At 31.4% G+C, this 24,046-nt stretch overlaps 15 protein-coding genes across 15 annotated transcripts, besides 9 other annotated features; 7 read left to right on the top strand and 8 right to left on the bottom strand.

Annotated features, from left to right (window-relative positions):
* Positions 1-616: 616 nt before the first annotated feature.
* CMU_028780 (uncharacterized protein) lies at positions 617-886 on the top strand (the record flags this gene model as incomplete). The annotated part of the gene is made up of 1 exon (XM_002142117.1): positions 617-886. The coding sequence occupies one exon, from the start codon at positions 617-619 to the stop codon at positions 884-886; it is 270 nt and encodes an 89-aa protein (XP_002142153.1).
* Positions 887-1,437: 551 nt separating this feature from the next.
* On the top strand, positions 1,438-3,702 carry CMU_028770 (uncharacterized protein; the record flags this gene model as incomplete). The annotated part of the gene is made up of 1 exon (XM_002142116.1): positions 1,438-3,702. One exon carries the CDS (start codon positions 1,438-1,440, stop codon positions 3,700-3,702), a length of 2,265 nt encoding a protein of 754 aa, XP_002142152.1.
* Positions 2,386-2,434: a microsatellite.
* Positions 2,621-2,648: a sequence feature (AT_rich).
* A 103-nt stretch (positions 3,703-3,805) lies between the features above and the next one.
* Positions 3,806-6,321, bottom strand: CMU_028760 (uncharacterized protein). The gene has a single exon (XM_002142115.1). It carries the CDS (start codon positions 6,263-6,265, stop codon positions 4,064-4,066), a length of 2,202 nt encoding a protein of 733 aa, XP_002142151.1. The 5' UTR covers positions 6,266-6,321; the 3' UTR covers positions 3,806-4,063.
* A 136-nt stretch (positions 6,322-6,457) lies between these two features.
* Positions 6,458-6,495: a sequence feature (AT_rich).
* Positions 6,496-6,532: 37 nt separating this feature from the next.
* On the bottom strand, positions 6,533-7,603 carry CMU_028750 (tRNA(His) guanylyltransferase, putative; the record flags this gene model as incomplete). The annotated part of the gene is made up of 3 exons (XM_002142114.1): positions 6,533-7,163; positions 7,270-7,401; positions 7,500-7,603. The coding sequence occupies 3 exons, from the start codon at positions 7,601-7,603 to the stop codon at positions 6,533-6,535; spliced, it is 867 nt and encodes a 288-aa protein (XP_002142150.1).
* Positions 7,417-7,445: a sequence feature (AT_rich).
* A 125-nt stretch (positions 7,604-7,728) lies between the features above and the next one.
* CMU_028740 (prenyltransferase and squalene oxidase repeat family protein) lies at positions 7,729-9,243 on the bottom strand (the record flags this gene model as incomplete). The annotated part of the gene is made up of 1 exon (XM_002142113.1): positions 7,729-9,243. One exon carries the CDS (start codon positions 9,241-9,243, stop codon positions 7,729-7,731), a length of 1,515 nt encoding a protein of 504 aa, XP_002142149.1.
* Positions 8,995-9,020: a sequence feature (AT_rich).
* A 281-nt stretch (positions 9,244-9,524) lies between the features above and the next one.
* Positions 9,525-9,567: a sequence feature (AT_rich).
* Positions 9,568-10,022: 455 nt separating this feature from the next.
* Positions 10,023-10,589, top strand: CMU_028730 (uncharacterized protein; the record flags this gene model as incomplete). Its single annotated transcript, XM_002142112.1, has 1 exon — positions 10,023-10,589. The coding sequence occupies one exon, from the start codon at positions 10,023-10,025 to the stop codon at positions 10,587-10,589; it is 567 nt and encodes a 188-aa protein (XP_002142148.1).
* A 262-nt stretch (positions 10,590-10,851) lies between these two features.
* CMU_028720 (mitochondrial import inner membrane translocase subunit Tim22, putative) lies at positions 10,852-11,546 on the top strand (the record flags this gene model as incomplete). Its single annotated transcript, XM_002142111.1, has 2 exons — positions 10,852-11,335; positions 11,422-11,546. 2 exons carry the CDS (start codon positions 10,852-10,854, stop codon positions 11,544-11,546), a joined length of 609 nt encoding a protein of 202 aa, XP_002142147.1.
* A 140-nt stretch (positions 11,547-11,686) lies between these two features.
* Positions 11,687-11,707: a sequence feature (AT_rich).
* Positions 11,708-11,727: 20 nt separating this feature from the next.
* Positions 11,728-12,324, top strand: CMU_028710 (DNA-directed RNA polymerase II subunit RPB7, putative; the record flags this gene model as incomplete). Its single annotated transcript, XM_002142110.1, has 1 exon — positions 11,728-12,324. One exon carries the CDS (start codon positions 11,728-11,730, stop codon positions 12,322-12,324), a length of 597 nt encoding a protein of 198 aa, XP_002142146.1.
* A 239-nt stretch (positions 12,325-12,563) lies between these two features.
* Positions 12,564-13,805, top strand: CMU_028700 (zinc finger, C3HC4 type domain-containing protein; the record flags this gene model as incomplete). The annotated part of the gene is made up of 1 exon (XM_002142109.1): positions 12,564-13,805. One exon carries the CDS (start codon positions 12,564-12,566, stop codon positions 13,803-13,805), a length of 1,242 nt encoding a protein of 413 aa, XP_002142145.1.
* Positions 12,704-12,731: a sequence feature (AT_rich).
* Positions 13,806-14,021: 216 nt separating the features above from the next.
* CMU_028690 (nuclear import protein mog1, putative) lies at positions 14,022-14,564 on the bottom strand (the record flags this gene model as incomplete). The annotated part of the gene is made up of 1 exon (XM_002142108.1): positions 14,022-14,564. The coding sequence occupies one exon, from the start codon at positions 14,562-14,564 to the stop codon at positions 14,022-14,024; it is 543 nt and encodes a 180-aa protein (XP_002142144.1).
* A 419-nt stretch (positions 14,565-14,983) lies between these two features.
* Positions 14,984-16,785, bottom strand: CMU_028680 (uncharacterized protein; the record flags this gene model as incomplete). The annotated part of the gene is made up of 2 exons (XM_002142107.1): positions 14,984-15,247; positions 15,478-16,785. The coding sequence occupies 2 exons, from the start codon at positions 16,783-16,785 to the stop codon at positions 14,984-14,986; spliced, it is 1,572 nt and encodes a 523-aa protein (XP_002142143.1).
* Positions 16,786-17,239: 454 nt separating this feature from the next.
* Positions 17,240-18,707, bottom strand: CMU_028670 (TBC domain-containing protein; the record flags this gene model as incomplete). Its single annotated transcript, XM_002142106.1, has 2 exons — positions 17,240-18,512; positions 18,595-18,707. The coding sequence occupies 2 exons, from the start codon at positions 18,705-18,707 to the stop codon at positions 17,240-17,242; spliced, it is 1,386 nt and encodes a 461-aa protein (XP_002142142.1).
* A 310-nt stretch (positions 18,708-19,017) lies between these two features.
* CMU_028660 (uncharacterized protein) lies at positions 19,018-19,569 on the bottom strand (the record flags this gene model as incomplete). The annotated part of the gene is made up of 1 exon (XM_002142105.1): positions 19,018-19,569. The coding sequence occupies one exon, from the start codon at positions 19,567-19,569 to the stop codon at positions 19,018-19,020; it is 552 nt and encodes a 183-aa protein (XP_002142141.1).
* A 107-nt stretch (positions 19,570-19,676) lies between these two features.
* Positions 19,677-19,704: a microsatellite.
* Positions 19,705-20,455: 751 nt separating this feature from the next.
* CMU_028650 (uncharacterized protein) lies at positions 20,456-21,799 on the top strand (the record flags this gene model as incomplete). The annotated part of the gene is made up of 1 exon (XM_002142104.1): positions 20,456-21,799. One exon carries the CDS (start codon positions 20,456-20,458, stop codon positions 21,797-21,799), a length of 1,344 nt encoding a protein of 447 aa, XP_002142140.1.
* A 712-nt stretch (positions 21,800-22,511) lies between these two features.
* CMU_028640 (ribosome biogenesis protein BRX1, putative) lies at positions 22,512-23,579 on the bottom strand (the record flags this gene model as incomplete). Its single annotated transcript, XM_002142103.1, has 1 exon — positions 22,512-23,579. The coding sequence occupies one exon, from the start codon at positions 23,577-23,579 to the stop codon at positions 22,512-22,514; it is 1,068 nt and encodes a 355-aa protein (XP_002142139.1).
* Between the last annotated feature and the right edge of the window lie 467 nt (positions 23,580-24,046).

Below are 24,046 nucleotides of genomic sequence, written 5' to 3'. Positions count from 1 at the left end.
TATCCAATTAATATAGAATAATCTGTGATTGATGGATTGGGTAGCTCTTTTAGTAGCTTGATAGTATTGTAGGGGGACTTCTGGAAATGCATTTTTTGCTTGAGAGAATAATCGTGGATAATTCCTCACAAGTGGCCGTCTATTATATAGAAAATTAATACATCCTAATTTAATCATGATCTTATTTTACAATTCACTTGAAAAGTTTCTAAGATTTTTTAGATTTGTCCTGGTGCATATTTCACTCGCGGCTGTATCTAAAGATAAACTCTAACGAGAGCTCGTTTTTAGTTAATTGCAAAGTTAAGCAACTTTGTGAATGAATTAAGTGTACTTTTTCTTAAAAAAATAGATGGTATCTTTAATTGTAAGTTATTTAACTCTGTAAATACAGTGTTTCTTTTTCAATTGAATATTTGTTTATTAATTGACTAACATCTTCAATGAACAAATTAAAATTACTTGTTTAATTTTCAAGATCCCCTCAAAAATTGTTATTGCAGAGGCATTAGCCTCACAATCAAATAAAAAAAAATTAAAGTCATATGATAAATTGGCACTATTCCTCAGACTTCCAATGCTACACTTTAGGTACACGAAAAATGATAAAGAGGACATGGCTTACTCTCTATCACGAGATTATTCACAAGTTCCAAAAGATATACCTTCAGATATTTTAGATATAGTGCAAACACGTCAAAATGGTTTAATAAGAAGAGCTAGAACCACATTAGGTAGCTGGTGTGGATCTATCATTTCTTTTAGCTTGGTTTCATATTCTATACGTTTCTATGATTGGAAATCTAAATTAATTATATTGCCCTTCACAACCTATGGAGGATGTCTTTTAGGTCGTTTTATTTCTCATGGTATAACTGGGAGGTGAGTATAAGCGTTGGAGAGATAAAAGTATAACTTCATGTATTACATTAAGGACATTTATGTTGTTATTACTGTATTTCAAAATATTATTTTAGATGGTCTGAATCGTACAGAGATTCAATTATGGCAGAATTCCCACCTAAAGAATATGTAAACTCAATTTCAAATGAATAATTTATTATTAAAGCTAATGTTCTCGTAAAGTATTACTTTTTTCAATTGCTATAGCTAATTAGTGAGTTTAGTAAAGATTCTATAAGTGGAGAATCTTTTTAAGAGTAGTAATAAGTCCAATATACTGAAACTATAGATCTGGTTAGATTAATTATTAAATTGGTAGAGATTGATTAGTTTATTCCTAGTTATATATTTCAAGCAACTCTATGAAGTTTTGTGTAGGGTTGCAAACTTCGAGTCCTTGAAAGCGGGCCTCAATAATTTTGTGATTTAGGTTTTGCCCACATAAATAAGATAAAACCAAGTAGGAATAGGAAGGTGAAACTAATATATGGAAATTTATTGCTGTTGATGACTTCATATACATACAACGTATAAATGCCGGAGAATCGTAGAATCAATAACTTGAGCCGCGCTGCAAGTTTTTCTGAGGTCTCATCAAAAGGAGAGGAAAGAGAAGATAACAAAGGCTTTATTATAAAGTCGAGAACTTCAAAGCCTGAAAAGCTAACTAGACAAATAAATAATGTACCGAATATATATAATGATGGTGTGTCTGAGTTGCATTCATTAAGAATGAAGCAAATTGATACAGCTCAGAGATTAAAGGAAACTTTGCGTAGGAATGTAGACTTAATGACAGAACTTCAAAAAGCCAGAAGTGTAATTCGATCTTTAGAAAAAAGAATTACTCACCTGGAAGATTCACAAGGATCACATGATGATGAGAAAGAAGTTTTGAAGGTTTGTTCTTACTGTCCGAAACAGCAAGAAGAAATACAGAAACTTAGATTGCATATCACTGAACTGAAAGATTCATTTCAAAGAAGGTGGGAAGATACGCAGATGGAGCTTTCTCAAGCTAGACAATCCTTAGTAGATGTTTCAAACAGGCTTGTTGAATGTTTAAATGGCCAAAATACTTCAACTGTGAAAATTCAAGGAAATAATACTCAGCATTTACCAAATGTTGGGCACACCAATTATAATGATTCTCAACTAAATTCCACTAGAGACATACAATTAATATCGACAGGAGGTAATTCTATTAATCCTCCAGGTTATGGGTCTTTTCCTTCTAGTAATAATTCTAACAATTATTATGAACCATCTAAGCAACACAATAATTTAATGTATACTACTCAAGTAAATAATTCAATAAGCGCTAATGAAAGTTTAAATAATCTAGAATCTTTATCTAGTACACAGCCACTCATGTTTCCATTTCCAGGATATGATATAACCTCAGGAGAATATGCAACTTATGCAAGATCTCACCAGCAAAGCATGGTAGATCTGAAGGACTTGCTATCAAGAAGTGATGAGAATAATAATAATAATAATAATAATAATAATAATAATAATAATAATAATATGTATTATTCTAGTAATAATATATATGGATTTGGAAATGGAGATATAGAAACTGAACCGAAGAATTTTCAGAATAATAAAGGAAAGGATACTAGACAGATTGTTGGATTTGAGTCAAATATTCATAGAAATGAACTAATGAGAAACAAATTTGATTACAAATACGGAAACTCTAGCATTAGTAGAGATAATATAATAAATAATAATGAATTTAACAATGCTTCTAATTTGAGAGTAAAGAGCGATTTAAGGATACCAAGATCACCTTCAATTAAAACTAATAGCTTACCTACATCTGGAAATAGATCACCAATGGGATCAGTACAACCATCATCGCTACTCTATTCTAATATCATAAACAATCGCCCTCAGTCTGAAAATAATGTGAAATATACAATTGGTAGAGTAAATAATTTAGAAAATATCCCTTTATATCATAGCCCCAAGACATATCAAAATTATCCTCTTTCAGTTCATCAGAATCAACCTCACCATCTCCAATCCCAGAAAATTCAATCATATCCAACATCATCATATAATACACCATCTTTAGATTCCCTTACGATTATTCCAAACCAGGCTAATATGATTAACCAAAAGTCTTATCCATTAGGATTTATGTCTGAAAATAGTCATATAATAAATTCAGCTAGTATCAACTCCAATTTTGCCACTTCAGTTCTTCACTCTTCTCCAGCTTTATTTCCAAGATATTATCCAGAAAATGGGAATTCAATAAGTATTCCAGGTTCTGAGGATGGATATACTTCAAAACCACCTCCAATTGGAATCTCTAGTACATCAAGCATGGTTAATTGGATGAATACAGGAAATACAGCGAATATAATCCACTCAAGTAATTGTGAACTTAAATTGAATTCTTTAAATTCTCCTAACCAAACTAATGCTGTACAAGATATAACGAACTACAATGAATTATGTGAGCCTCCTGCATCTTATAATTTAGGGACTCCTGAATATAAAACATCTTCTGCAGTATCCCCAGTTTCAACAGAACAAGTTGGGGTGGATATTGAGCATGATACGTATGGAAATATTAGGAAGACTTTAGAAGAACTAAAAAAGACTCAAGATCAAAGAGTAAAGCAACTTAAGGATGATCGTGAGAAATTATTAAGAGCTGTTTTGAATGATTTACAAGACATGAAGGATTTTCAGAATAATCTATCTACAATACAGAGCCAACAAGATAAATCCCAACAAAATCCTCCAAAGAAATTGTACCCAGTAAACCAACTTGATAACTGAATTTGAAAGTAAACAAAAGTTTAAAAAAAACTATCTGGAGGTAAATCTTATTAAAAATTAAACCAAAGAATGGTATTAGATAAGATATAAAGAAGAAATAGGAAATTATACAAAATATGAAGTACATAATCAAATAAAAAAAAAGCTATTTAATGTTATATATATACAATAGTATATATATTAACCTCTAAATACAAATATAAAATGAAAAGCTGAAATTTTATATTTGAATTAAGTATATTAAGGGATATATTGAATTTATATCTGATGTAGTTTATTCAATAAATTGGGATGGGTTTGGTTAGTATATAAAGTCTGTTAATGATTAAACTTCATTGAGGAATACACGTATCCCTGGATATTAAAATCTTGCCTTAGTTCTATTGCACTTTTTTAGATTGCTCCACTTCTTTAAAAATGAGTCAGATATAGGGATATTTTTCAGTTGTTTTGAATATACCAGTGGTTTAATAACTGCTCCTATTCTGCTCTGTATCTTTGGTTGTATTAATCTGTTATGTATTGCTGTAGTATTCCATTCAGGGCCAATTGGATATTTCAATGTGCTTTCATATAGTTCAGCTGATTTATAAGGATGAGGAGTTTCTTGTACATAGTACTTAGCAATTTTCCTATCCACAGAGTTATTAATGCTAATCAAGGGTTTTTTTGAAGATAAGGTATTAGAAGTTACATCAGTGACCATGGATATGTCAGTAAAACCCTCTGCATTTTTAAAGTTGTTTAATGTATTAACTGAACAACACCAATCACCCCAACCTGGAACTTTAGAAGTATCTGACTTACTATCAGTTTTACCACTACTTTTTTGGTTAGGTTTGACTAGTTCTTCAGTCGAGTCTTTTCGTTCATCTACTTCTGAATAATTTCCATATATAAATATTTGCTTCATTACTTCAGAATTGTCATTCAAAAGCTCAGCTTGGTCTACTATTACCATTCTTTGTAACTCCTCCTGAATATCAAGTGATCCAGTACACTTTTCCTTCTGTTTACTGTTGCTGCAGTTTGAGGTACTAGTATTAATACACTTTACAGTTGGATAAGGGGAGATATCAATAGAAGAGACAGGTTCTGTACAGTAGTCTTCTGTACTTTGCATGTCTAAGTTAAAGCCACTAGAATTATCCAGTATTTTAGCTAGGCGAGCCTGAGCTTCAATGATTTCTTGAGCACTAGGTTTGCTAGGCTCCTTTAACAATGGAATCTTGTCTACATCTTCATTGATAAATAGACTATTATATCCTTCAAGCTCATTTTCTAGAGTATTAGATTGATTAATTAAATCATTAAATTTAGATTCTAGACCTTTACGAATAAACTTCAAGTCTAGGCAATTTTCAGATATAGATTTTAGCTGTACTATATTCTTCTTGGACTCCTCAACAAAGTGTTTAGTTTTACTTATAAATTTGTCATCATCTTTTTCATGTGAATATGAGTCTAAAATTTCATTGATTTCCAAGTCACTATTATTATCTTCACTATTATCACCATAATTAACTCCACTATTTATTATCTGCTCAATTCTGTGTTTTTCATCGTGTTCTAATTGAGCTTGATTTGCAATATTCTTTTGCATATCCCTACCCCCAAATCTGGTTGCGGTCTTAGCCCACTTCTGGCGAGCTGCTTGCCTTCTTAATAATCTTAATTTCGCTCTCTTTTCTTCATATCTCGCCTTGATTTGTTTTACTAGTTCAGGGTATTCCAACTCTCCCAAACTCAATAATTTTTCTTCTTCAATCTCCTGTTGTCTCCTATGTGCCTTCCTCCAAGTCTTAGATTTAATCTTTTTTAGACGCTTATTTTCTTTTTGTTGTTGAAACAACAAAAATTTCAGCCTTTTTAAGAAGTTTCTCTCTGCTTGAGTTTTCATCTTGTCACACGGTTCAATCAAATCACTTAATTTTCTATTATCTTTTTTCCTTTTGTTATTAATGTCCAAATTTTCAGACGAAGTACTGTCATTAATACTACTGCTTAAGACTTCCTCAAACTCCTTCTCAAATTCATCCATGGGTGTGTATTTAGTTGAAAGTTGAGATATAGAGTTATCTTCAATTTTCACTTGTTTCCCAAATACCTGTATCTCTTGCTTGTTGAGCCTCTCAATTACAGGACCCCAGCGTTTCATATTCTTTGATACTAATTGGTACTGAGTCTTCCTTTCTATCTCAGATTGCTTCGAAGGAGCTAGAAGCTCCATAATTTTGTATTTACTTTTTTCTTTAAGTGTACTAATTTGCTTAAGTGCATCCGAAGTTTCAGGAGATCTAGATAAATTTGATACTATCGTACTCACTGCTTCCCTTATATTTAATTGATCTATATCATTGTTCCAAATCTTACCATTTAATTCAGAATGTTCAACACTACTAGACTCTCTTATAATTCCCACTACATTCTTTGTCCGATCATAATTAGTACTTTTCGTGCCAATAATTTTCGAGATTAACTTACTCACATCACCTTTGTATTCTCCATCATCATCTGTGTTATTATCCGACATATAATCATTTGTTTCATCATCTGAATCCATTTTCTATATATAATCCTAACTCTTAGAATTCTTTTAGTGCCTTTTACAGTACTCTTAAACCTCTTCTATCTACTTTAGACTCTAAATACTGTTCCCGCCTTAGGTGACATAAAATATGACCTGACGGTTTTATATTCACGCATTAAAAAGAAAACGAGTATCTCATGAAGATATGCAAAGTATAAGGTAATCTTAATTAAAATTAGTAAGTATTTTTATATTATAATTTTGTAGGTATGGATAACTATACTTAGTATTTTCTTTTACTCATGCCAATAGATATTCATTGTCTATCCAAAATGCATCTTGAATTATATCCTGGTGACATTTAAGGATATTATTTATTGTAATTTCTCCATATTTACAGCTCCATATTGGATGAGTTATGTCCTCATCACTAGAGTCTTTTGTATCATCAATCATTACTTCCTTATCTCTAATATCTCTCATATTAAAGTATTCACTGCTTGTTTTTTTTGTTTTTTGCCTAGGTCGATACAAAACAGTTCCTTTACGAAATTGTTTTGGGATTTTGCTATAATTGATATTAAATTCTGAGAACAAAAGCTCATTTTTATCTGAAGATACGGAGTGTTTCAAAAGTTCCGTAGCTTCTTTTTCAGAGATATTTCTGAACTTGACCAGGGCCCAAAAACAAGTATTATATAAATTATTGATATGACAATCAACCTGTCTCCAAGATAAATAATCACGTATATCCTTGTCAGTTGGATATATAATAATGCGACCATCAAATGTGGGAGGGTATGTTAATCGAATTTTAGGGAAGAAGTTATCCCAATAATATACAAAGCTTGAAGTGAATAACGATACAGTATAAGTTAGTATCTTTTCATATCTACGTCCCCACAAATCAGTTTTTCTTCTAAAAACGAAACTAAAGAAGAAATGATATCAGTCAACAGTTAGACATTAAAGTAGAATTACGTCAATATAAGAACTTCTTTGCTACCACAGTATATATGTCAATAAGTACACCTTACCTATATTCATCTGACTGGCCATAAGCTATAATAATATCACTGATCTTTCTCATTACCGATTCTGCAGCTCTATTCATCAAATCTAAGCCATTTTTGTCATTAGGTTTATCATAATTGTGACTCCTAGTGAATCTATAAAGAAGTGTGATAAATATAAATAATAAATACAAATATTAGGATCATCTTTACCAAAAAAAACAAGTTTCAAGTTGCATCTTAGAAAAACTTACTCATGAAAACTACATCCATCAATTCTAACTACAAACCAAGAGTTATTAAGAACTCGATTAGATTGTTCATAACTCTTGACATATTCATATTTACTACAGGCCATTTGAAAATAAACCAATATAAGTTCCGTATCCCCTAAAAGTAGTCTGATATACTTAGTAGTTAGATTAACCTAGTTTAATATTAAATTAGGGGCGGTGGAAAATTTGGATACTAATTTAGTTGATGTTATGCTAAGGAATAATGGTGATGTTCAATATAATCCCTATAACCTTTTCCCTCGATTCCAATTTCACCAGAATCTGTTAATATTAGTGGATTATTGGCTAGAAAGTGTCTTGCCTGAATTATTTTATCAGGTCTGATATTTAAGAAGGGATCTGTAGGATTTATTAAGTCATTTGATGTAACAGGTATAGTATGCACATCAGAGTATTTAGAAAAGTCCTCACTAGGACTTCCTAAAGTTTCAAAAGAACTAATCGGAAAATCACTGCTATCTTTCATATGTATAGCCATTTTTTGAGCTAAACTAAGCCCACTCAAAGCATAACATGTATGATACATATCACGTGACAAGCCAGGTTTGTCCCTGAAGCCTCCTGCTGGTGACTGACAACACACTAGTAAGAATGATTGCAAAGCTTGATAGTCACACCAGACATGATTGAATGGTTTCTCAGCTAGCATAGAGCGAATTCTGCAAACTTCTTTTAGACAATAAAGTAATCCAGTAAACCAAAAGCTATAGCAAGAGTCAATTAATTTATTAGTTCTTCCTTGAAACCCTCCTTCTACCCCAGACTGTCTTTGAATAGCCCAATAAATTAGATTCTCAAGATCTAATAAGTATGACTTTCCTAATATACATACTCCTGCAACTGCACAATAGGTATATGCCCCGTGGGACTCACCTCCTTGTTCACCACAAAAGCCTCCATCAAATGCTACACAACTTAAAATATAATCATCTATTTTTTCAAATAATTCTTCCGTTATTAAATGTAACATTGATGCTATTGCAACAACACAATAAAATACTCTAATATCTACCTCTCCATCCAGAGTTGCTTGGAAACCACCAGTATCTGAATCTCTTAAGCTCTTTAAATATTGATACATTTTAATTCTATCAATAGAACCAAGAGCTTCAGTATCACCAACTATTATTAGGGAGCATACAGCTGCATATGTTGAAACAATATTTGGCATATGACTAAAGTTACCACAGAATCCTCCCTCTGGATACTGCAAGTTTAGAAGAGTTGCAATGATTTTGTCAGAATCTACAAATTTAGATGCACTGTCACTTTTATTACTTCTGCTACTTGTATCATCATCAAAGACAATATTATAATTGTAATCTGTTTCTAGAAGTTCTTCAGAATGCACACTCCAATATATAATAAGTACTCTACTTGCTTCATTACTAGCACTACTTATTGGGAATCTTCTTAATCTCATTTGTCTCACATACTCTAAATGCTCATCACGATATAATAAATTTTTATATTTTTTTAGTCCAACCATATTTATAATATTACTTGTTTTAGGTTTCTCATATTCATCCATATCACTATAACAATAGTCCGATACAAAATTCTGGTAGCAAATTTGATTATTTCTCACTGACTCCAAAATACTCTTATATGATTCCCCTTCTACACCATCCCCCATATATTCAATATACCATGGGTATATACCTTTTTCAGTTAAAAATAAGTTGCAAATATGATCATCCATATTATCTATTCTATTTGTATACTATATTCAATGCTTCACTTAGCATTATCAAATAAAAGGCTTTAAATTTTACAAAAATTAAGCAGCTTGTATATTTATTGAATATATATAATGGTGCGTATTTAGGATATCTTTTAATTGCAGATCTAAAAATGAGCATAACCCGCTAGAAAACTGTTTCTAATAGACACACCTCTTATAAACTACATAGTTGTTATATTTTTTCAAATTAAATCATTTTAAAATTACGATATGTATTGTAAAGAGTATATTTAACCTGGAATTTATACTTTAAAATGATAATAATATATATATAGATTTTAAGTTAGATCTATTTATATTCGCGGTGATAGAGGCCGCCAATACGACTTAACGTTGGTGGGGTTACGCTGGATACAAAGAATTGCAAATTTATCATTGACATAGATTGGTGTGACTCTTAACCTTTAAAGCTATTTTTTGTTATACTTAAAGCTGATTATTACAAATGGAAAATCGCAACCCTGATAACTCATCTACTAATACGGTAAGTAAAATAATCGTAATAAACAATATTAGGATATCTTGAGTTGATAAAATCTATGGAGAGGTTTCTTCAATACTATATAAGCTCAAACCGAGATATGGCATAACTTGTATTTGTAACAATTCCCACTTTATTTAACTCATTATCCTATACTGAGAGTTCTAAGTTTATTAATATTAGATACCATCTGTTCCTATATTTAAAAGAATTATGACAAATCTAACTCTATGCACTATTTTAGGCGTATAATATGATGAATGATTATGGAAGACAAGCAGCTTCTACTCTACAGGATTGTGGAAGTCACTTAATAGGAACTGGTAGAGATTATTTGCAACATGCTCATATAATGGGGGAAGGGCCGAAACCATTAAGAGCTTTGTGCTTTATTGGAGGCATATTCCTAACTTTAGCATCTTTATTGGGCGCATTTAGTATCAGTCAATTATTCTTATCTCCTGGAAATTACTTATTTGAACTAGTTTTGTTTGGATTGGGGATAATTGTGATGATTGTTGAGTCTAAGGATATTGAGAGATTAAAACCATTCAGAGACTTCTGTTTAGAATGGGCTAAATTTCTGACTGTTCCAGCTGGTAAAGGTGTACTTTATTTATTATCTGGATTGTTAGCAATGTCAATATTCAAGATAAACTTTCTAGAGCTATTTGCTGGTGGATACATGGCTTTTTTGGGTATTGTTTGCATCATGGTGCAACTGGGATGTAAATCTCAACTGCAGGCTGCTGGTATATCTATTGATGTCAGTGGTTCGATATCAAGAGAGAACACAAATGAAAGGTTTAATAGATTAGCATAATGGTACTTTAGAGAATGTTGTGCATGTTGACCTTTCCTACATGTAAAAATAAGGGGATCACGGCACAAATAGCCTAATATGTGGGTCATACTCAATATTAGCTTTAATTACTATGAGATACTTCAATATTGACATAGATATTTAGAAATAGAAGTTGTAAACTCTTTATGTCACCCCAAACACCATATACTGTTGACATAATTGTGCCGCGGAAACTGATTTAGTTTTATAAGTTAAAGAATTTATTATTCAATACTATATAATGGATATATTACTAAATGATAGATATCGTCTGTTAAATTATAGAAAAGTAGAAGATAGCTGTAAATCATCGAATTCTAAAAATCCATATATATATTTAAAAGGACAACTTGCATTCTACTCTGAAAACCCACTCTTACTTCAACAGCGTATCCATGATAGCTGCTTTACAAGATCTAGTGTAGTTGGATTGGGAGGGGGAGTACTGGGTTTTTTATTTTCATCATTTATATATACTATGAAAGGTAGAAGCACTAATGCAAAACAGATGTTGTCTCATGAAATTTCAGGTTCACTTTTAAAGCAAATGAGAAGCGATTTTAAAGAATTTCTTACTGAAGCTAAGAAGAACTCATATAATTGGGCTAAGTTTGGCTTTGGATTCTCAATAGTTGATTGTTTTATTGCTAAACAGCGTGCTCAAAGTGACAGTCTCAATGCCATTTATTCAGCTTGCATCACAGGTGGCATTATGAGAATAAATGGTAAGTTTGGGGACATAGACATTTTTGTGTATCATCTATAATTACTTTTAGAGTCTATATTAATGTAAAATTAAATTACTTTATAGGTGGAATTTTGTCATCTATTAGTGGTTGCGCAAGTTTTGCTGCCTTTACCTTCTTTATGGAGTACTTATCAATATTTAGGAATGATAGCACAACTAGATATAATAGGGCTGCTGATGAAGATTAAATATTAATCCTTGCATCTCTTATAAAATATAGTATATTTGAAAATAACGACATTAGAGTAATGAAATAAAGGACTACTGCTAGTGCAGGGATTTATTGATTTGCGCGGCGAAGTCGTATCACTAATTTAAAACTCTCTTCATTATTTAAATTATTATTTTTGGGATATAGACTTGTTATATATGTTTGGTACTGTTTCTATCACAGACAAAATTCACGTATATCCTAATGAACTCTTGGCCTTCTCTGAAGCTTCATTACTTAATAAAAATGTGAATAGCAAGTGTTCAAGGAGTTCTCTGCATATATTAAAAGAGAGAATATCTGAAAAATACATTAATAAAGTTATTAAGAATGTTGGGTTGGTTATTTCTCTTGTAGAATTTGATTATGTAGACCATGCAGTAATTGATAGCGACGATGGATCTTTATATTTCAATACAACCTTCAGAATTATCGTATTTAAACCTTTTATATCAGAGATTATTGAAGGTATAGTCATTAATTCTGATTCAACTGGACTTACTGTTAGTCTGGGATTTTTTAATGATATTAAGATACCATCAAATGAGTTAAGAGAGCCTAAATCAATGAATGGAGATACAAAGTTATGGTCGTGGAACTACGAAACTCATCAGTTATACTACTTAATTAACTCCATCATTAGGTTCAGGGTAACTGGGGTTTTATTCAATGATAGTGATACAGAAGTATCTTCAATGGTAATTATGGGAAATGTACAAAATGACGGACTTGGCATGATATCTTGGTGGAGCTAATGATCTCGTGACTTTGTGGGATTAAGAATAAAAGAGTGCATATAGCATACTATTTGTTTAAGTACTTTACAATTTTATACAATGGAATTTCTACTGAATTACCATATAACCGTATGCCTTCTGCGTACTGAGAAGAACAGCAAAATCAAGTAAGCGGTAATAATTTGCGCTTTTTATGGCGGATTTTGGGATGTATAACTGGAGCCTTCTGTTTCATAACTAAATATAGATGTAATAAAATGTATGAGAGTACAGAAAATCCACGATATCTTGCTAAAATTCAGCTTTTACCGTGGGCTGAGCAATTGGATGTTGATTCCCTACTGAGATCTATGCGAGAATATGAAGTCACTAAGCGTGTAATACGCCCTTATAATCGTATATATATAAATAAAACAAAATATTATGTGGTCTTATTTTGTGATCCAGAAGAAGGGGGGATACTAACTGAACATACCCAAGTTTACACAAACGGAAAGCCAATTGTCCCTCTGAAGAAAGTTCACTTTTTAGCTTTACCTCCGTTTAACGCATCAACTTCCCCATTAGCTCAAAGAGTAACTACAATACGACTGAATCGTGGCATTCAGGAGGAAGCAAATACTGTACCGGAGACATGTGACATATCTATTGATGATATCAATACTTTGTGTGATCGTGATACTCTATGCAAGCTTTATGTAGAGCCATACTTTAAGAAATGTAGAAAGGAACCAGTGTATGTAGGAAGAAGAATAAATATGGAGGGGATTGTGTTTCTTGTATGGGCCTGTGATCCTTGTCAAATTGGAGTTATTAATAAGAATACAGCTGTTTATATTGATTGGGATTGTTTTGGTGAATTCAAGCGTATTCACGTTATGCCTTTTTCGGACACTTTGCCTCAAACATATTCATATGATATATTTCAAGACTACTTAAAGCCCTTCTTGTCACGTTACACATTTCATCCATTTTGTCAGGGTGAAAGTTTTACTTATAACGGTGTACAATTTAAAGTTGTAGCTACGGATCCAGTGGGTGTCAAAGCTAGAATAGGGGATAACACTACTATTTTTTGTCAAGGAAGTTTAACACCATCAATTGTGGATTTATTACCTATACATCTACTTGAAAATATTACTAGACTACCCCCAAGAAGCCGTCCTTTTGCTATATTACAGGCTTTGACTCACTTGCCTCCTTCTGATGTTGATAGAATATTTGGTATGGCTGATGCAAACAATAATAGGGGAGTTAATAATGATGTTATCTTGACAATTTCACAGAAAGCATTCATTTATCATAGCCAATTACAAGTGGGATCTAATAGTGAACCATCAGATGAGCCTCCAATGTGTACTGTATGTCTATCCGAAGTTAACAATGGTGAGAATGTTGTAAAACTAAATTGTCAACATTTGTTTCATCTCCAATGTATTCAAGAATGGCTTAGAATGTCCGTTATATGTCCTTTATGCAAAGTTGATGTAAGGAGTTAAAAATATTATGAACTAATTTGATATTATTTCTAAATGTTTCAAACTATTCAGGACTTTGTATTGGATTATATTAGTAATTATTACTATTAATATTTGCTCTAAACTCAGTAACTTATCTTCTATGGCTCTGTCGATTATTGTTTAAGATTATTATTAATCCAAGCTGAACTTTTATCACAAGTTAATGAAAGTGGCAACTTTAGTTAATACGAGACTCTATATAAACAAGTCCCAATTTCTGATAGTGAATGTTTCAAGGATATGCTTTATAATTTCTTGAATAGTGTCATTTGAATAATATATTGCATTCTCTTGCACAATTCTTTGATCTTGTTTCATTACACTATTGAAGGAAATTAAGATATCTGTCTTCTTCATCAAAATTCTGATTACCAACACATATAAGTACAAATTTTCATTACGTTCTCCCTCTTGGTAACGTTTCTGTACTTGTTGTATTCCAAAACAGGTTGATGTAAAAAATTCTTTATTATATTGAACAAGTGGCTCAGAATATAATACCTCACTACTTGTTGATTCATTGCAATCTGCTAAATCTTTAAAGTAATATTCACCAATTTGATCACTTTTCAAATCTGTTTGTTGTAAAATCTCGAATATGATGCTACTTTCTGATAAATCGTCAACAAATACTTCTTGATGATCTGGAACATCTCTAATCTTACTTATATCAATAAAATTCCTTGGTATCTCCACTCTAATGGAGTCACCATATAACTGATGCTGTATAAATTCCATTTGTACAATTCAAATTTTTATTATCTTATAGTATAAGGTCATCCAAATTCAAGTCTGGCGCTGCTATTGCAAGATAATAAATTGATATTAACAATTCAGTTCGGGATTTCCTATAATTATTAGGCTTAGTTATATTGTCTTCTTGAACACTCACTCTTTGAGGAAACTATTATGATTTCTATGTGATACAAAAGTGCCATATATTGATTTTAACTCATACCTCAAAAATAGCTAAATATAATTACAAAAAACTAAGATTGCATTAATACATTACAATACTAGATTATTCTATAATCTTCTCTACTAAACTATATTTAATTTTTATAAAGTCTACATTGATCATACTTTGACTTATAATATCCAATATGACAATATTAGATTCTCGTTTATGAAGATTATTTAAACTTGTTCTTAAATTCTTACTCAACTTGTATATTCTTTATCCTTTCGAACTCCTCATCTTCATCATCAGAAAAAAAAATAGTTTCACTTGGATTCCAAATATGGAGATAATTATCTTCGCTTACACTGACAAAGCTCGTAGTTGAGAAATTATCTATAAGCATACATGAGAAATCGCTAATTGGAGATGTATGACCACTGTGAGTAAAAACTAATTCAGGTACTCCATCTTCTATTTCATCTAAACGTTGTTCCATACCAATTTTTTTTAAGTCCCAAATCTGAAGGAAATTAAGAAGGTATTATTTAAAGAGTACGAGATATGATAAAAATGGAGATATAGACGCTATATATATATATATAGGCAATATTAAACTTAATTTATTACTAACAATAGAATTTGTATAATAACTTATACTTTATTGCTATAGTAAATAAAATTTTTACTCATCTATTTGCCGTATATTTTCAGTGTCTAATTCTCCAATTATTCTTACGCTTATAAACTTACTGATATAGTCATATCTGAAGATGCAGATGCCAGAAGTCCCTCATCTTCTATTAAGAAATGTAGTCGATTAATTTGACCATTATGACCATGCATTGAATGTAATCTTTTTTGTAGGTTTCTTATATCAAATATTCCAATGGTAGGATCGCTCCCTCCAACAGCAATAATATTTGTTTGAAATGGGTTAATTGTTATAGTATTTAAATTGTTTATACTAGAACTTCCATATTTACTAAAAGAGTATGAACAACTGCTACTATTTATAATAGAAGCTACCACAGATAACTTTGTTGTATTCTCAGCTCCATCTCTCTGACTTAATTGTCTCATATTTTCATCAGCAGCTACAATTGCAGAGCAACAAGGAAATGAAGATTCTCTAATATCCCATAATATTATTTGTCCATCATCCCCTACAGATAATAGTATATTTTCATTTGATGGATGCCAAATTAAATCCTGGACACTTTTTTGATGTCCTTTTAGCATGATAAGAGGAGATAAAGTTTTAGAACTATTAATGTTTGATGATATATCCCATACACATATAATTTCATCATCAGAACCACTTGCCAAATATCCATTCTTGGTCATACTCCAATTCAATGCCCATCCTTCTAACTCATGACCTGATAGAACAATTGCAGGATTTTTATCCAAAATTTCAGGACCTCCACTTTTATGTAATAATTGAAGAACATCTAAAGTATTTTCTTGTTCAATGTAATTACTTAAATTATAAACATTTACATTTCCATTTATTGCTTTGGAAGCTATTATACTGGTATTTGTAGGCATATGAAGAACTCTATTAACCTCTCCTTCATGCGGTATTAGGAATCTTTGTTTAAACAGAGGATTTTGACTCACTTTTAGTCCTTGGGAGAAACCTGCAAAGTCTTTATGAGTCTCAAATACTCTTTGCTCAGGCGGAAGTGATAGTGCAGATTGAAATACATCCATTATTATAATGTAATCTTGATCATTGCCAGACGTATGAGTTCCTAGTAGTATAGAATTTTTGATTATTTCCTCAGATCTACTAGAATCTTGTTTATCGTTATAAATCACATCTTCAGTCTCCTCATCCATTTCACTATCGATAGCTTTCATCCATTCTATTGTTAGTGATGGCCATTCCATTATGTGTGTCATTATATTGTCATATAAAAGTGAAGTATTCTCTTTCCATATTTTATGTTTCTCTTGTCTTTCTAGTTCTTGGCTTTGGTTTATATTATTTGAATTATCAAAAAAAGTAAAATTCATCATAGAGGAAAAAGGTGAAGATGAATTTGTAAGTCTCATTTTGTTAAATTACGAAGAAAAGTGTGGTCTAAGAGTTCATATAGTTTGACAATATATATAAGGCTCACAAGCATTTGTCCAATGGCCACAGTATACTTACAAGTTTTTAGGGGCGCTAGTTAACTAAAAGTAGATAATAAATACTTAGGCATTAAGGCAGGTGGGAAATATCAAAGATTTATAGATACATATATTTGAAGGAATATAAATCTCCCTGTTTATAAACATTAAACCTTTAGTAAGAAGGAATAAGTATTTTGATTGGGAGTTTTGAACATTTATTTAAGAATGCTGTGAATAGTGAAACTGTCTGGCACAGTTAAATACATTTATCAAATTACTTTTATTAGGAATTTTTCAGTTCTCTTTTTATTCTGCTTTGAAATCCCCCAAGATCTTTATATTTAGTACACTATAATTTGTTAATTAGAGAAAGTATAGATTATAGTACATATTAGCTTGAAATATTGAAGAAGGGATGAAAAGAGTATGATTTGAACCATTCAAGATCAGATAAAATATATTGAAATATCCCATAATTATCTTGATTGTTATAATTTGATTCATATATATTAATAAAATTGTTATAGTCCCGATAAATACTCTGAATGTGTATAATATCTTCATCTGTTATAGAGTATTGCTTACAGAGCTCAATGACATATTTTACTGATTCAATATCTGACAAAATATACTTTGATTCTTCTCGAATATATTGTAGTATATCAGTCATTTCATGTATTTTGTCACTTTGTTCATACCCGTTTATTAGGTTTTCATATATACTATTTTGACTGTAGTGATTATTATATTTTGTTTCAATATGTGAATCTGTATAATTAATGAAAACATCTGAATTTCTCTTTTCTTTGTGTTTCAATTTCATATTATATTCAATAGCTGATAATAATGATAATGCAAATTTATAAATAGTAACATTATAAGACTTTGAAGAGTCATGTATCATTATGTTGTCTAGAATATAAACTGCATTCTTAATATGTATAGTATCTGCTAAATCATATGTAAATAGTGTAATAAACCAAGGAATAGCAAATAATTCAGATGTTATATGATATTGTATAAATATATTGTGATATATACTGGGTAAGTATTTCTCAACAAGTACATTAAAAGTATAGCACATTTTATGAAGTTTATCAAATCCTTCTTTATAAACTTGTTGATATTCCCAGTTAATCAATAACTTCATCATAGCTGAAAATGATAATTCTAATTCAAAGTTAAATACATACAATATAATTCCAAGAACATAATTCATACCCTGACAATAGCCTACTTGAGGTAAAGATTTAGCAATTCTACATAATAATTGAGTCATAGTATCTTGATTTTGCTTAGCCTTAAATTGATAAACATTTGGATATGTTCTATTAATATCCTTTAAAATTTCTGAATAATATTTGGATGATGAGATTAAATTTTTTTCTAGTAATACTTCATTTACGTTTGATGACTCTAGTTGTTTATCTACCTGGATGTAATTTATTTCTGAACAGGTATCATCACCAACTAAAACACACTTCCATATCCAGCGTCTCTTCTTATCACAAAAATTATAAAATCCAATTGGATATCTCGATTGATACACTTCTACTGAATTAACTTCTGCAAACCATAATTTGCATACCATGGAAATTTCTTCTAAATCTTTGTCTTCAAGATAGTTAAAGACTGTAGAATTTAAGATAGCTCTACATTGCAAACTAAGTAGAGTAAATATATAATATTCACTTGGCTATAGAACTCTATTATTGAAGTTATTATTTGCATTTTCTAGTGACTTACCTATTATTGTGTCTCAATAGTAGTTTCCTTATAAAACCCACATGTATTGATTTTTCAGAAGTAGTTACATTATCAAGATTACCCAATTCAACATCATATACTTCTTGTATCATAATTAAGCTTTTACTTACATCTTTTTCGTACTTATTTTTAACTTCACGTTTAAAAACACCTTACAGTAGTTGTGTGTGTAAACTGTGTGCACATCACCGCTTAACTGAATACTTAGTAATGTGCTTAGTTGCAACTCAGTCATTGACTTGAAAATGAGAAATTATTCATAATTTATCTAATAAGAAGTACTAGAGAGAATATAAAAGAATTAGATAATAATCCTTAGATATGTGTAGTTAACCTTAAAGAAGTGGGTATATATATTAGTGTCTTAAATATAGAGAAGTAGTAATAGATATCAACATTTAATCACATTCTAAACCAAGCTACATTTCTTGGATCTTCTGGTATTGTTGCAATATCAAGAGCCAAAGACAAGTCATCCATGACAAAGTCAGAGGATGAGAGTGTTATGGGTGAGGATGACTCCATAGCACTGCACGATGAAGCTGACTCTACTGATGAAGTAGATAGACATGTTGATTCAGAAATTGAGTCTTCAATTGCATCCTTATCTGAAAAATTTCCCTTATTACATTGTCCCAGATGATCCTCAACAAGAACTAATGGGTATCTCAAAACATAAGGTTTAATCTGGTCTTCTAGAATGTCACCTTTTCTTTTATTACTAACAACACTGCACAATACTTTCCTTTTCAATAGTCCACTAGTTTTGCCTACACAATATGTGTTGTCAATACTTAATTGATCGAGGTCTTGAGTATCATCTTTGTTAACCTCATTTAATCGATACGACTCCATTGCTTGCATCAGACTTATTGGAATGTACAAAACAGAGCTAACAACGCCAACACCTAAGAAATAAACTCCAACACAGAACGCCGATGCAGGATCAATCATTTCTTAGTGACTTACAGTTGTATCCAATGGGATTAGTATAGGCTTATTCAGTTATGAAGATTGTAAATAAGTTCCCCTAGTATGTAATGCTGGTCACTACTTCAAATAAATAAAATAAAATAAAATAAAATAAAAAATCTGAAATGTAGGACTTATTTCCACAGATTTCCTCACTGCACTACCTTGACGTCTTTATTATCAAGTACAGTCAATGCAGGATTCACTCCCTTGATAGATTCTCAGTATTTCAATTGGTAAACTCAAAAAGTCATCCAAACGGTGCCAAATTGCACAATACTGCAAATTCCAGTTATTTAAATAGCCTTCAATATTTATCTCAGCCTAAACTGTTTCTTTTCTGCTATATAGTGCCCAGTTTTGTTACTTTCTAAATCTTCTTATTACATTAAGTTTATGCTACTTCGGTAGAAAGCTTTCTTCTTAGCCAAAACCTCAATTAATCACATTGCAAACTACGAAAATATCACTTTCGAGTTCCTTTAAATCTTCTTCTTCGTTTCTTAAAATTACGCAATTTTGTATTAAGTAATCTTCCGAAATAGTAATTAGAGAAATTTTAACTAACTTATGTTTGAGGCGGGAAAATGAGGCGGGATTATCCTCTCTTTTCAAGTAGGCTTTGTGTGTCTTGTATCATTTCTATGTATCTGGAGATCTCTCTGGAAAGGGTCATAATATGACTTAAGTACTAATAGGGGAAGTTTTTACTTTTTTAAGGTGTCCCTGGAATTTTTTAAGTATTTCCTTTTGCTATTCAATAAAATACAAGGAAGATACTCCGAAACAAATAATTTTGAAAATTTTTAGTAAAGAATTTGCGGGTGTAGATTTTATATATCAAATTTTTTTGTATACACTTAAGTCAATGAATGATGAAACAGTTAATTTAGATACTGAAGGGATAAATGTAAATTCGTCTTTTTCCAGTGGACTGCTTCTCTGTTTAGGTTGTGTGGCTATGATACCAGGAGCTAGAAATCAACTAGTAAATAGTGTAACTTTCTTCCCTCCATCTCCATCTGGTTATAAAGTGCAACCTAATGGTAAAGTAAGCTTATATGACTTGCATCAAGCAAAATATAGATCTATGAATAGTATTTGGAAAGATGCTGTAAATAGAGTCCCAGAAAGAAAGTGTGTTGATGTTAATTTCATTAGTTTACCCTCTAATTATTGCTTCCACTTCAAATATCCAGGAACTAACAGGACAATAATTTACTCACATGGAAATGCTACAGATATTGGATATGTCTTTGTTCACTTGCTGGACTTAAGTAGTAGAATAAAGTGCAATATTATTGCATATGATTACAGTGGTTATGGGCAATCTAAGTTTAAACCTTCAGAAAAGGCAATATATGAGAATATAAGTAATGTTGTGGAATATGTTACAAACACTTTGAAGATACCGTTTGGTTCGATTTTCCTTTATGGACAATCTATAGGTTCAGCTCCAACTATTAATTATGCTTCTCAGCATAGCCAAAGCAAGGATTTCTGTAATTTGGGCGGTGTAATTATTCATTCAGGTTTAAAGAGCGGGGTCTCAGTTTTGTGTGGCGCCTCAATTTCTTCTCCGTGGTATGATGCATTTAGGAATCTTGATAAGATACAAAAAATTACATGTCCTATATTTATTATACATGGTACAAATGATAGACAAATTCCACTGAGTCATGGGAAAATGTTATATAATCTTTGCCAAAAACCATACAAACCATGGTTTGTGGATGGTGCAGGACATAACGATATAGAGACTGTCTGGAGAGATGAATTTGTATCAAAGATCTACGGATTCATATCATCTGCATCAATGCAACCTATAATGAAACTAGGTAAGAGTGAGAAGGTTACTAAAGATAATTACTCGTTATCTAGGATGACCACGAGAACAAGCGAATCTATAAATTTATGTACCAGTGAAACTGAGAATAATTCTGAAGATGATAATAGCGGCGAAGAAAGTATTAGTGCGTTGAATAATGAAAGTGTAACAAGAGATATTCCAAGTATTAAACAGAGGAGTAATATTTTTCATAATGCTACTAGATTTTCAACACAGACTATAACCAGTTCTAATGTACCTAGATGCTTGGAAATTAATGTGGATGTCCCCAGTATAGCAACAGAGTTCCCAAAATTAAGGGACCAAAGCCAAAAGAAAAAATTTACATTTCAAAACATTATAGATTTATTTAGGTCTAGTTGAATTAAAGTGTTATTAACGTGGAATTAAAAAGGACATTGTAAATTGTAGACTGTATAACTTTGATAAACTTATTATAGAAACCTTAAATTTCCTAGTTTCTACAGTAACAATTACTTAAAAGTCCAGGCAAATCAAGTATAAGCCCCATTCTGTTGTATCAAATCTTACTAGATACTAGTCATATATTAGCTTAATGGTCTCATACACAGTGAAATGTGCAATTGTAAGTCGCTCCCAACTTGAGCTTCACTCTACAAGGTCACTTGTAGAGTGAATATTCAACAACTTAATGCCTCTCATATACTCAAGAATGTAGAGGGACCACAAATTAACGTTTTCCTTTCGATTTAAAAGTACACGGGGACTTTCCCCATAGCTTGTAAAGAAGGCTAAATTGCCTCCTGTATGAATACTACGTTACGACTCATAGACTGCCTGGAATATTAATCAAATTCATCTCTTTATTGTCTAAATTAATCTTCATTCACAATGACCTCTATTGTCCAGTAATTTAAAATTAGTTCCTTAAACTATTTAAACCAAATTCCAAAACATTAGTTCCATACCTAGAAAATATAAGTCTTATAAATATAATAGTGTTCATATAACAAGTGGTATGAATGAACTACTTAGGTTCTAGATAGTGAGATAAGACTATCCACTCGACTTATCATAGCCTCTTTTCTAAAAATAAGTAAATCTCTAATAACCATCAATTTTTGTCGAAGTCTGAAATGTGATCTTGTCTTATTTTTGACAAAATCTTCTCATTCAATTCATTATTTAAACCACCTGATTGAAGTTTTTCTTCAATTTCATCAGTCAAGTTCCTTTCATATTCAACTCTCCTACGCTTCATTTCAACTCTCCTGGCATATACAGAACCCATCCTTGCCTTCAATAAATTGCGAATCATAGTTGGAGATTTATAGTCTGGATTTTTATAAATCACTTGACCAGTAAAAGATTTGTCCATAATAAGTATTGGCTCAAGGACAAATCTTGGACCTATCTCTGTTAAAACCTGTTTATCAGCAATGTTATGATCATATTCAGTTTCTGGAGAAATCTGGTAGTGCCTAAACCATATCTTTCCATCTAAAACACTAAAATTGATTACATGATCATGAAAAGGTTTACTTCTCGGATGGTAGCGAGGTGTACCAAATATCTGAATAAACATTTCCTTCAGTAACTTTAGTGGAATTCTTAAGTGTTGAGGAGTATTTACAGAATTATCATCTTGACCTATATCAAAACTAGAATCAAATGATAAAAAAGGCCTTGAACCTAGTAGATTATTACCTGGCAAACGTAATTCACCTAATGTATGAATATTCAATATCTGAAATTTCGCACATGGCCCATCTGGGCACTTCGATATCCACATATATAGCTCTTCGTGTCTCCTTGCTTCCAAAAATATAATATTATTACATGAACGAAGTTCAGAAACCTCTATTATTTCAGAAAATGGCTGCTTCTTTTCCCACTTAGGCTCAGCCTTGTGATGTGGCAAAAGTTTCTTCAAGTCTTCCATCAAGTGCCTATGTCTGAAGTTAATTCCTCTTGTAGACAATATCAGTACTCTTTGTTTATTCCTCCATCTGGACTCCTTTTTGAAGTATTCGGCATTTTCCAACATATATGGATCTTTAGAAGATATTTTATTAAGACAGTAATCTTTACTTGGGATATTCATGGATCTTTGAATAGAATCCTCGAAATCACTTGACTTCAGCTCTACATTGGTCTGTATGTCTTCCTCTAAGTCCCTCATTATTGTGATATTTTAGTTATAGACTTCACAAGCAGGCCTTAAGGAAATATATCTTCTAAAAAATTCCAAGTTGTTGACCTAACTTAGTTAGCACTCCCAAATATAATGTACACGTCTTTGAACAAGATTCGACACTAACTTTTAAAGTATCACCACTTGTAGCGCTATAATTTCACCGCTACAACATAACTTAAATATTAAGGTATTTCTTGAATGGAGAAATAAAGTCCAGTGAATTTACCAAATATCTCTAAATATATAGCAATTTCATCAAAATATAATTATTTTTATTGGAATATGGGTAAGGTTAATTATTCTATTTACAAAATATAAGCGAACTCTTATTTTCTATTGTAAAACTAAAATATTACAAACATTTTAGATTCACATGACAATCCTTTCTTTCGTAAAAAACCAAGTACAAGAATTCATCACCCTCCAGGTGGTGGGGATTCTGGGAAATTGTG

Source organism: Cryptosporidium muris, genomic scaffold (assembly GCF_000006515.1).
Source record: "Cryptosporidium muris RN66 scf_1106632353989 genomic scaffold, whole genome shotgun sequence".
NCBI classification, from domain to species: domain Eukaryota; phylum Apicomplexa; class Conoidasida; order Eucoccidiorida; family Cryptosporidiidae; genus Cryptosporidium; species Cryptosporidium muris.
This window is presented reverse-complemented; position numbering and strand designations above follow the sequence as displayed.

Bases quoted from the DNA above. Each gene is read 5' to 3' on its own strand.
- CMU_028760 (XM_002142115.1), bottom strand. From the start codon at position 6,265: ATGGATTCAGATGATGAAACAAATGATTATATGTCGGATAATAACACA.